The 12,658-nt window shown below is 42.8% G+C and overlaps 1 protein-coding gene and 1 long non-coding RNA gene across 2 annotated transcripts; one reads left to right on the top strand and one right to left on the bottom strand.

The window, feature by feature from the left end:
• Positions 1-313: 313 nt before the first annotated feature.
• Positions 314-1,706, bottom strand: LOC125573622. Its single transcript, XR_007314134.1, has 2 exons — positions 1,165-1,706; positions 314-888 (listed from the first exon to the last, which is right to left on the bottom strand). It is a non-coding gene; the product is annotated as an uncharacterized LOC125573622 (long non-coding RNA).
• Positions 812-12,241, top strand: LOC5517505 (beta-hexosaminidase). The gene is made up of 12 exons (XM_032362000.2): positions 812-1,012; positions 3,424-3,674; positions 4,531-4,978; positions 5,104-5,327; positions 5,858-6,052; positions 7,207-7,416; positions 7,662-7,982; positions 8,502-8,717; positions 9,286-9,523; positions 9,735-9,987; positions 10,176-10,313; positions 12,128-12,241. Exons 1-12 carry the CDS (start codon positions 961-963, stop codon positions 12,174-12,176), a joined length of 2,595 nt encoding a protein of 864 aa, XP_032217891.2. The 5' UTR covers positions 812-960; the 3' UTR covers positions 12,177-12,241.
• The last annotated feature ends 417 nt before the right edge of the window (positions 12,242-12,658 follow it).

Raw genomic sequence — 12,658 nt, forward strand, 5'->3', positions numbered from 1 at the left:
GTGCAAACGGCAAAAAAGGAAGGCGATTGACAAATGACTCTACGACCGAAAGGACCCATGGAGATAATGATGGATGTAATGCCTGTTCCAAATTCAGAAAAAAAATGTTAATATAACATACGACTATCCATTCAATATAGTAAATATATGGTTCTGACATTGAGTTTATTACCTTTATTTTTGCAAATAATAACTACCCTTCAACACCATTCGGTCGTAGAACTGCCATTTGGCAATTGCCATTCGCCGTTCGCGCTGACAACATATAGGTGAAATAGGTGTAAATCTTCAAAAAGAGAAGACCAATATCTTGATATTGACGTAATATAAGATATTGCCGTAACCTTTGTATACAAGACCGATCTCCCTAGAGACCCCCCACCCACCCCCTGCCAAATGCCGTGAGGAGAAAGCATAACCGCTAAGTCTAGTTTTTTTCACTGTGTTTTTGGGCACTGAAAGTTTTTATGCTGTTTTCAAGGTCGGAGGTCAATAAATAACAGTCGAAACTCTCTGGGCGACCGCTTTCGTAATCGACCAGACCCAATAGCGACCACAATTTCAAACCACCAACAAAGTCTTGTTTTTGCAGCGCCGTTAACAATCACAATTTTCAGTTTAAAAGTGTCGTCACTGACGATGGCTTCGACTCGATTCGACTGTACTGCCCATCGTGCGTTTGTCTCTTGTCACAACCTCTGGTACCAGCTGTTCCCTTTTCTGTCATTACAAGTGAAGACGGTGTAACACACTGCCTGTCAGCTATGGTAAGACATGCCAGCTACTGTGTTCCTGTGTTTGGCTTGGCGCGCCCGCACCTGGAGCTGTATGTGCAAGAACGGCTGTGTGTAGGCGCAGCTTGGTAAACCTTGTACAAGCCTAAAAGGGCTGAGAAGCAATTGAGAAAAAAGGACGCCGATAGCTTCATATTAGTTTTTGACTCCGAAGCAGCGTTTTGCCATGAGGGTGCTTTACCTCTATTTAGTTGTCGCTTTCTGCGGTTATAATTCAGGTAAGTCATATTTAAAAATGTATTTTCGAGTGACGGAAGCCAAAAGATGATTTAGCTGTTGGAAATCGTCAGCGAGAAGTTTGCAGAATATTCAAAAGCTCAGTTAATTTTTTTTTCTCAACCAACCAATTTAAAAATCTTTCAGGACTTACTTCTGTTGACTTATTTTGTCCATTGCTATACAACACGATCGAATCCAGATTAGATAGGCTGTTTAGGTTTACCTGCTAGTCTAGTGTTAAATAATGTAGGTGAGAACGAGTGGCGTAGTGTCTTTTAGGCTAACTTTCTCGTCTTTCTGTCTACAGTACTGGGATTCCGATAAATAAATACTCAGCATCTCGAACATTTTTAACGAACTCGTAGTGCTTTTTCTATACCCCGCACTAGGTTACTTGGACCATTTTCAATTTCAGCCAAATTATAGCGCGCTTGTAAACACTGGGACAGATCTTTTTTCAACAGTGGTTGACAAAAAAATTATTTACAAAAACATTTTTTTTATTTCTGCGCTTTTCATTATTCTGAGACTCTCGCCGACGATTTTGAACAGCTAAATTGGCTTCTGGCTCCCGTCATTCAAAATCCCTTGAGCGTTTTTATTGGCCAGCACTGATGTATGGTTTCCAATCACGCCATATCTCCGCTGTCGCTGTCCAAGTCGCTGACCAATGAAGAAGCACAAAATGTTAAATTCTTTTAGTTCCGTAAGCAGGCCCGTACCCAGGATGTTTTTTTTTTTTTTTTTTTGGAGGGGGGGGGGGGGGTTTCTCTGATAAAGGGGGGGGGGGGGTTCTCTGATAAAGGGGGCGGGGTTCTCTGATAAAGGGGGGGGGGGGTTCTCTGATAAAGGGGGCGGGGTTCTCCGAAAAAAGGGGGGTGTTCTCTGATAAAAATCCAACCACCCCCGGAAAAAGAAAAAGGGATTTTTTATGCCTTTGCACGGCGGCGGCTAGGACAACGAGATCGAAAAAGATATGTTCGCGCTTGGCGATATTATTTTAATTGCAATGGAATAAGCAAAACATTATAGTCAGAGACAGATAAAAATAAAAAGAGGAGTTTACAGTGGAAACGTCCGCAATTGACAGTGAAAGTTGGAGATTTCACGTCGTGGTTTTATGGAAAACAGCTGAAATGTATCAAACAGAACGCAATTTCACGTGCTAGTATTGAATTCTGAATTAAATCCCATTGTTTTCTGCCGTCGTCGTCCACGTTGCCGTCGTCATTGCTTAAGGTCCCGAATGTCGGATTTGGTTACACACCATGAGAGTGATCTACAGTACGATGACCAGTCCCGTATCACTTCATATTAAAATTGCTCTATCTTTTTTGCGGAGGGCCCAATGCTCATGATTACACATATTTTCAAATTTTATTGATATTATATGGTACTTCCTGTTTGCACATAGTGGGAGTAGTTCCGTCACAGGCAGCCCAAGGCTTCTGTCAGTGGTTTATAAAGGAATGTATGGAGGAATTTATATGTTAGCGAAAAAATACTTTATCGTGAAAAATAAAACTGGGGACTCCATCGGCTAACGGCCATCACACACAACTACTTCGAGGCCCGAAAAAACTCGCAAAAATCGACGAGCCGCCAATCCAGCGCCAAAACACTTTGAAACCATACCTTAGCTTTCAATTGAACCGAGTCTCATGTCACCGATTTGCGAATTTCACTCATATTTTTTCCACTTTTTACCGACGACTGTCGAATTCACCACTGTGCCAACAGATCGTGTGCACTTTCTGACCGAGGGGCTCTAGGAACGAGGCACTGCTCGGAAATTCAAACCGAGGAGTGGTCGGCTCGACAACGGCCGCGCCGAGTGTCAGTGTCTACCATCGCGCCACCAGCGTTGCAGGGGGAAACACTCGGCACCGCCGTTGTCGCGCCGACGACTCCTCGAAGTTTGAGGAGTCTATATACCACCACCAGTACTATATAACACCTCGAAGGTGTTAAATAGTACTAAACTTTTCATTGAACAATTTGTTTTAGTTTATTTCAATAAATTACCGTCGAGGCTCTCTGAGCGACCGCTTTCGCAATCGACCAGCCCCAATAGCGACCACAATTTCAATCCACCAACAAAGTCTTGTTTTTGCCGCTACTTTAACAACTTCAATTTTCAGTTCAAAAGTGTGTTCACTTACGATAGTTTCGACTGTACTACCCTGCGTTTGTCTCTTATCACGCCCCCTGATACCAGATGTTCCCTTTTCTGTCATAACACGTGAAGACGGAGGTGAATAGGTTACATCAAATAAGACGTGATAATTCCTATACCTACATTGCTATGAGTTACAATATTGAGACTCAGGACCATTGGCTCTTTCTGACTTTTTTATTCTCCGAGCAGGATACATGCCGTGTTTTTGTTAACTTCATAATTTTTTTTTAGTCTATTGCCAATCCGTGAGCCAATCAACGCTCGACTACATCGCAGCGAATCTGGGGATACGATATGACGTGCTCGACAACTTCCAAGACAGCTGGCGGAGCTACAAGGTCCAGCTGACTCTGAGCAATGCGGGCTCGCAAGCTATTGCCAACGGTGATTGGTCAATCTATCTGTGTCACATCCGGGTCATAGAACCGGTACATACTAAGCATAACCCTGATGGCTACGTGTTACCTGGATATGGATTAAAGGTAAATGTATATCTAAGTACTGTAGGTACACGACGATCCCGCGCAAATCCTTTCATACTTTAATTACATTTTCATACAGCCCTTATTCCGTGATCTCTACAAAAGAAAGCAAAAAAAAAAAATGAAAATGGGAGGGGGGAGTGGTTTAGGCTTGATTAACATTCGCCCCGTTTAATCTTTTATTCTATGTTGGGTTGAGAACCCCATGCTAAATTATTTTACCTTGAATGTAACGTTGATTATGATCGTCACCTGACAAGCATCATCCAAAGCTTAATGCGAGGAGATAAGAATATGGAAGAGCATTGAGAGTTCAAGTAAGCTATAAAACGTTAGGGTTTTGGACTAGCTTTTTTTGAAATTGAGGCCTGCAAAATCGAGGTAAACACGACCGTTGGAGTTCCAAATATGCTATGTGCAATGTCAGGCCTGTAGCGAGAATCAAAATTTTACCGAGGCAAAGCTAGCCATGGATGATAAATCCATCAAAAGCAGGTGTTTTATCTCATACTTTTCAATTGTGAAACACTAAACATCAAAATTTTACCGAGGCGAGTGCCTCACTTCAGCGCGGTAAAGGGTATTTTCGTGAAACGAGATTTTTCCCTTTTTTCACTGTCGAGAAACCGTGCATGGTCCATTTCGACGTCCGTGAAATGCGATTTAACGATTTAAAAGGCCATTTTTCGGTCCGTGAAACGTGATCCGTACCCCCTTTACCATCGCTTCACTTACCTCTGGCTGGCTACGGCCCTGAATGTCAATAAGGAATCGACGGAGTGAGTTATAAGAAAATCTTTTGTTCAAAATAAGATAAGATATAAACCGGTAAGAATTCAAATATCTTTTACTTTAGGTCACGCATGTCAACGGATGTCAACACAGAATCCAGCCAACAGCCGACTTCAAACCTCTCCTACCAGGAGATTCAAGACCAGTCCTTTTCAACGCTGAAAACTGGGCGGTTGCTAAGACAGACGTCATGCCAAATTTTTACGTAGCCGCTGAAGGACTACAGGCTCGCACCATTACCAGCACTTCCGGGGAGAGCCTCGATTTCGTGGGTCCATTTGACAATAAGTTTAAATGGAAGAGATTCGATCCGGACAAGTACAATCCGTTTACACCGGAAGAGCGATTTGCCAAGAATAATGTTACTGATCTTAAAAGACCTGGCCTTCTTGTTTTGCCGAGTCCATCTGAGGTGACTGGGTACGACCCACACCAACAAGTGAATCTGCTGACCGGTGATTGGGAGGTGATCGCTGGAGATGAACTGAAGAACGAGGCGGCTTTCTTAGCAGGTAAAGTGCTTTAAAAACTGCTTCAATCGTTTGTCTGAATTGATGCAAAAATCAATTCAATCGCTCCTGTAAATGACTCCTTTCGTGCTTTTCGAGGTATGTCAGCATTTTATAATTCATTTCAGACAAGCTTGGTATCCGCGCCGTCTCATTCAGTCAGTTTCGTCAGATCAAGCTTCAGCTTGGTGACGTAGCAGTTGGTAACCTTGGCAACCCAAGCAAAGAAGCGTACAGTCTTGAGGTGGACGCTGCAGCTGAGAGGATTCTCATCACAGGCGTGACCCCCCTTGCCGTGTTCTGGGGGGTGCAGTCTCTTCTAAGTCTTGGGCACAGCGGTTATGTTCCTAAGGTGTGAGAGCCACGTGATTATACAGATGACCACGTGATGATTCTGGTGACAATGCATGTGTTGCCAGCATTTGTTCACCACAAACGCGCGATATAAAAGGCACCGACAGGTCTCTTTTATAGCGCGCGTACGAAGGATACTCTCATAGAAGTATTCGTTGTTTTCAGGGTTACACAGCAAAACCGCTGCGCCAGTGGATACTGCGGCGCTTATAAAAAAACAAGATTGCATCATTCGAAGAGGGGTTCTTTCTACATTTAATACATTCCCAACCTAATGCAATATGGTTAAATATACCACCAAACAATCACGAAATATGGCCTTCTATTCCTGGTACAGCCCTGAGGTATGACATTTAGCCCAGGAGTTCTCCCCTGTTTCTGAACGGGTTTTCTGGGGTTTTTAAGGGATGTGACGTCACCGTAAAATATCGTCGGATGAGGACCACGCTCCATCACGGTTCATATCCGAGCGAAGGAAATCTTGTATAAGCGCCTGGGTCCAGGCTGATATTACATGCTCTCTAACAGGTGACCATCCGCGATGCTCCACGGTTTGAGTACCGCGGAATGGAGATCGACTTGGGCCGGAACTTCATGCCTAAATCTGAGATCTTAAAGCTGATAGACGCCATGTCCATGTACAAATTGAACAAACTCCATCTGCACTTGACGGACGACGAGGGATGGAGACTGGAGATACCTGGGCTACCTGAGCTGACCACGGTACTCACAGGGACACGCATAGTCTTAGGGCCACACACGTAGCATAATGGCCGCGCCTACGCGTCTGGCCGACGCCCTAGAAAATGTTCAAAGGCGCGCGCTAAAGATCTCTTTTACAGGTCGTAGTTATAAGGATTCCCTCACGCTTGCAAACCTTCCCAAGTTGCGAGAGCGAAATAATATTGCATGCGGGCGGTTCGTTTCCAGAATTAAGCCATAGAATCCTCTTTTTTCCGATTATTAATGGGCGTCGCATTACTTACGGTTCAGGGCATAACCTCAGGTCTAAATCTACATCGTATGAAAGGCCTACAAATACGAGTCGTTTCAACGAGTTTGTTACTGTTAAATATGCTGATTACATTTGATTAATTGTTTTTCATTGTGGTGCTTACTTGAACCTCTGACTCACCTATATTTCAGTATATACTGCGAATAGTTACTATTACGCGATATCAGGATCGTGCCTATTAGGTCAACGCTTATGAGGGTCACATCTAGCCTTAGGGCCACGCCTTTAAGGCCAACGCCTAGCCAAGTGCCAAGTTTATGAAGGCAATGTCTATATGAGAGGCGCACCTAGTCTTAGGGCCACGCCTATAAGGTCAACGCCTAGCCATGTGCCACGTTTATGAGGGTAATGTCTAAGTGAGGGGCACACCTAGCCTTAACGCCAGGCTTAGCTAGAGGAAACTCATATGAGGGCACGCCTATAAGACCAACGCTTAGCAAAAATGTCCCACGCCTAGAAAAGGGTCACACGCCTAGCATAAAGTACACGCCTAGGGCCGCGCCCATAAGGAATTGCCACAGCTGTAAGGGAAACGTTTAAGGATCGGACGCCAAGCATGAACATGCCCATGAGAGCAACGTATAGCATAAGGTCGCTAGTATTAGGGCCTGTAGTGTTTGTCTACTATCAGAAACCCATAAAGAAGGCTTACGCTGAGTTCATAACGAATCAAAATGGCGGCACAACAAGAACTGATTTATTGCATACGTCACGTAACTATGACAACTAACTACGTCAGTACATGAGCTGGCTGTTGTTCAGCGTGCATACATAACAGGGCCACATTATATTTTAGACCCCTCTTAACGGAAGTTGAACAAGCACTCAGAACTCTGATAAAACATAATTCTTTTGTTGACAGCTCGGCTCGAAAAGATGTCACGACCCCAGGGAACACGACTGCATTGATTCTCAACTCGGGTCCGGTCCGGGAACCGGGAACTCCGGTACCGGGTACTATACGGTATCCGAATACCGGGATATCCTGCGATACGCACGTGATAGGCATGTGGAGGTTATTCCGGAGTTCGACATGCCCGGTCACGGACACGCGGCCATCAAAGCCATGCAGGTAACAATATACGGCTTATGAGAAAATATATTTGATATGACAGAAGCTATACAGACAGGTATCGTTAAAATTTCTTACATTTATTTCTCAGATGATTTTTCATTGGACGAAAAAAAAAATAAACACACACGCATTAGCATCCTTAGAAATCCTGTAGTTTCCTATAATCACACATATTGAATTCTTGAAAAAGCTGTGTCCCCGTTCTCTCCCCCCATTGAAAAAAACGATACCTTTTGTTTCAGTCACGATACAGGAAGTATCTGGCAAAGGGCGATAAATACAAGGCAAACCAGTACATCCTGTCGGACCCGTTAGACAAGTCTGAATACCTGTCAGTCCAGTTTTTTACCGACAATGCCATCAACCCGTGTTTGGAGTCAACATACGAGTTCATTGAGCATATCGTGTTTCAAGTTCGACGCATGCATTTTGACGTTCAACCGCTGACGACATTTCATTTTGGTGGAGACGAGGTTGCACATGGCGCTTGGACCAAGTCCCCCGCATGCGCAGCGCTGGCGCAGAAACTGGGCCTAAATTTCACAAGTCCAAGTATTGTAAAGGTAAACCAAGTGTAGCAAACGAGAAATTAGAGGCGTCATTTTTGTTTTAGGTTTAGCTTCTAAAACCAAGAGCTCGAAGCTCGAATCCGTGATTATATCACTTTGGGACTTAGACAAGCCACGTCTATCTATATTAGGGATAGGTATAGCTGCTTCGTCCGTTGATGCATTATTACGGTTAACACCATGATCACCTCGGTTTCTTTTGTTTTCTGAACCGGACGATTACTAACGAAATTCCCTCGAAAACAACGGCGCCGAAAACAACGGCGTTGGGACTTCAACTAATCGTCCCTCGGTTGCGGGGACATTTAATCACTAAATTCCCCTCGTGCCATGCTTCAACTTATAAAATCTAGAACTTCCGTGTCCATAATCGGTCTACATCTTGTAGACCGAAAAAAAAATTCTAGCTAAGCTCCTGACGGGTAATGCTGTCTTGTGATGGCAGGATGTAGTGACGGTGGTCTTGTATTACTAATGCTTTTGACGCTGGCTGACATGTTATTTCCTTCTCAGGATCTTAAAGAGTACTTTGTTCGACGCGTATCAAAAATCACATCCAAGTACTGTCTGGACCTCGGATCCTGGGAAGATGGGGTGCTAGGGGTGAAAGACAAGCCCTACGATAGGGGGTACCTACCCAATCGCAACGTGTACGCCTACGCGTGGGATAACGTATGGGAATGGGGGCATGGAAGCAGGGCATACAAACTCGCCAACGCGGGATACAAGGCAAGTCATTTTTTTAGAGCAGGTACAGATAAAACATTTTCCACCATAAATGTGGCAGCTCAGGTGAAGAAACCAGGCAGCATTGTTCTAAAAGGGGTGCGCAGACATTGTTACCTATGCAAAATATCAAAGATCAGGTTATTTTTCCAAAAAAAAAAATACTTCTTTTTGACATTTTTCTTGGTCGAGGGTTTCGCGGACCCTCTACGCACAACCGTAGCTACGCGCCTACACAAAAGAGGTTTGGTGTGCCAATGGCAGGGCTTAACAAATAGGCAGGGCGAAGACCCTCGAGAACGCGGGATACGAGGCAAGTAAAATTTAATGGCAACTCAATCCCGGATAAACAAACTTGCAGCGGCGTGGGATGAGAGGGAAACAAACCACCATTCGGTTAAATTCTGATAATTTCACGTGTACATAGCTGGTCAAGTCAAAGAGATGCAGATAAGAGCTGGGATACGCGTGGGGGCTCTGGGGTGGGCATGCGTAGGATAATAGTGAATTTGTATTACAGATACGGATACAATCCTGAAAATTATGGTATTCAATTTCCATTTTATTCCAGGTTGTTATGACCCAGGCCACCCACTTGTACTTTGATCACCCGTACGAACCCGACCCGGAGGAGCGTGGGTACTACTGGGCACCCAGGTACATTGACACTCGGAAGACGTTTGGGTTTATGCCGGATAACCTCTACGCCAATGCCGACTTCACTCGGATGGGCGACCCTATCGTCGATCTATGTCAGACTATGTACAAGGGGCAATGCGTACCGCTAAAGGAGCCAAATAACATTGCAGGTTAGTTGAAAGGAATTTCTGAAAAGTATGACACATAATTATTACTCTATTAGTGTCGTTTCAGACTTATGTCAAGTCCCACATACCAATCAGAAGCCTAAAACATCGACATACCACCCATATTTCACACAGAAACGCGGACATTTTTGCTTCAAGTTACTTCAAGCCTAGATGGTCAGTAGTATAACCGGGTCATAATAACGTTCACCAGGAATGGCGGGAGCCCTTTGGAGTGAGACAGTGAGAACTCCGTCCCAGCTTCAGTCTATGATCTACCCCCGACTTCTAGCCTTGGCCGAGCGAGCCTGGCACAATGCTTGCTGGGAAATAGAGAGTGACGTAACGGAGAGATCACGTCTTCAGGTTATGGACTGGGAGATGTTTGCGAACGCCTTGGGATATAAAGAGCTATTGCGACTGGACCAGATGAGAATCGATTACCATATTCCAGTACCTGGAGCAGTGTGAGTATCATACCGACACCCCCCTGCGCACTCCCAAATATGATATATGTCCTAATAAGGAATTGACCGAGCAAGCAAGAAAAACGACAGTTTTCAAAACAAGATTTATTAAAGTGAGGCTCATAAAATGAGGTGGGGATATTTTTCATTACTTATTATGATTGGTTTTATTGTCTTTTATTTTGCAGCGTAAAGAATGGCGTCTTAATGACTGATGTTGCGTTCCCTGGCCTAGTTGTTCAGTACAGTGTAGATAACGGGAAAACCTGGAGTGACGTTACTTCCGCCGGAATACGAGTTTCTGGAGAAATCGTGTTGGCGACAAGGTTAGAAATACATATCTAGAATATTAGTTATTAGAATGCAAAATCAACCCCTTGTTTAACAAGCAGCCAATATATAGAGAATACTACATGGAAAGTGCGCGCGTACGGTTTTTATTCACGAGTTGTGCAGTGAGCGCACCGAACGGGTGAGTTTTTTTTTTTATACAAAACGAGTGAATAAAAACTGTACAAAGCACTTTCCATGCTGTATTTTGTATGTATGAAATAAAAAAAAAATTTCTCAGTATACTGAGAAATTTATAATAAGCCTATTACATAACATTTTATTAGACTTGGCTGCAAAGGCTTCGAGGTTTGTGCTGTTCGACGGTTCAATTAAAGACAGACAGAAACTTACATTGAAATGAATCTGTCTCGCTAATGTCACACACTGTAGCTCATATGTTACACAAGTAGTGCACTTTTTTAATCTATAAAAATCTCGACATCTATGAAATAAATAAATTAATAAATGATAAACGCTTGTTCGATTTTTATGCACTCGTTGATGCGTTGGAATTGAAGCCATTCAAGTGCAGTGAAAAAATATCGTTCGTCCAATCAGAACCGCGAACGAGTTTTCTTCACGGTGGAAAAAAAAATTCGTTCGCGTCTCTGATTTGCTGAGACTAGTGAACGAACGAAAATTTACTGAATTTGTTTTCCGGGGTATTTCTCAGTATGTATATCATAAGATAATTGTGGCCCCATATTTGTGAATTAACCAGTCATTTTTGTACACTATGGTTTTAAAGCAGTACATTAACGTTATATGCTAACTTTGGCCCGAGTACGTCCATATGGTTAAACACGAGGTTCCGCTATAAAAGGGAAAGCTCCTCCCATCCCCGGGTTCAAATTTGCCATTATAATCAGAACACTGCCACTCTAGCGGTCACAAAGTATAAGTCCCCTGTAAAATATTGTTTATCTCTTAGCCTAAGTCGTCTTGGATAAAACTATTTTTGCACAGGTAACAAGACAGCTGTGTTAAGAGAATGATGAATTAGTTATTTGCTGTCCACTTACGTTTTCGGTGAAAAAATTTAAATTTTGCGCTATCCATAATCCAGCGCACCTGCATAAATAATTCTCGCGCTCTGGTGAAAATGCTCGTATTTTAGAGCCCACACAGCTTGGTATAGCAATAATTTAAGATAGGTAAAAACATTTTTAGATAGACAACTCTAGGAATGATATTTATTTTGGTTTAGAATATGAAATTCGAATTTAGCGCTCAGAACAATTGTCCTGGCATGTTGACTCATTGACGGCTGATTGATAACTGATGTTCTTGAGCCCGGGGGTGAGAGGAGCTTTCCCTTTTATAGCGGAAACCTCGTGTTTAAGTTTTTCACCGCTGCCTGTCTGACTGACGTGGGTTTCACTGACCAACCAGCAAAGACACGTTACAGTGCGCAACAGAACATGACAGAATCATAGTGCTTGTATTGGATTTCTTGTCAATCAAAATTGTGACATTTCGCATGCTTATTGGCTAATTCTTACGATCGTCTTGGTGACCAGGCCTGTGCACATCTCGTTCTAATGTGTAGATGGATGGCAACTAAAAGGTCAACAACGGAAAATTTAATCGAAGTTTAATCGAATTGATAATCGAAAAGTTTTGTGCCAAAAAAGCTAAAGCATCAATGGGTATTCTGTTTTATTCATCTAACGGAGTAAATATAGAATAATAAAAGAAAGCAAAAGATTTTTTGAAAGTTTATAAAAATGAACATGTTTTAGCAGAATTACTTTTTTTTGTAAACCTATGGTGATTAAGATCGTTGATTTGTTTGTTCGTTTTACAGGTCGGCGGACAGGCGTCGACTTAGCAGACGCATCAAGATCAAAGTTTAGATCATACAGTACGTCTGCGAAGTGTTGTAATACAGAAATGAATCACTATTAAAATCTCAACTCGATGTCTACCATCCGTGTTTTAGGGACAAAGAAGGAAAGGGGTGGGGGCGACATGACGTAAGAAAATGACTTAACGCTTCAAATAAGCTAATTTCAGATCTAATAAGACGGAAAATTTCTCTAAGTACTTAGTGAGTATAATAGCAAACAAAATATCAAATGCGACTTTTTTTAAATTGATGCGACTTTTTGTAAAGTTTTGAAATTTGAGCTTTTCGTCTTTGAGCTCATACATAGCGCAAGGATGATCAAGGAAAAAATATCTAAAAAAATCAAAAATCTGGGTATGTGCATTTCGGCCTTACGTTATTTCTGTTTTAAAAATCAGTCCGGAATACAAGGAACCGATGGTCATTGTAAGGAATTGTGTCTTCTTTCTCTATCTCAATTGCGAATTTTCCAGGTTTTTCCGTCATGTC

The sequence above is a fragment of the Nematostella vectensis genome, chromosome 11 (genome assembly GCF_932526225.1).
Source record: "Nematostella vectensis chromosome 11, jaNemVect1.1, whole genome shotgun sequence".
Classification (NCBI taxonomy): Eukaryota; Metazoa; Cnidaria; class Anthozoa; order Actiniaria; family Edwardsiidae; genus Nematostella; species Nematostella vectensis.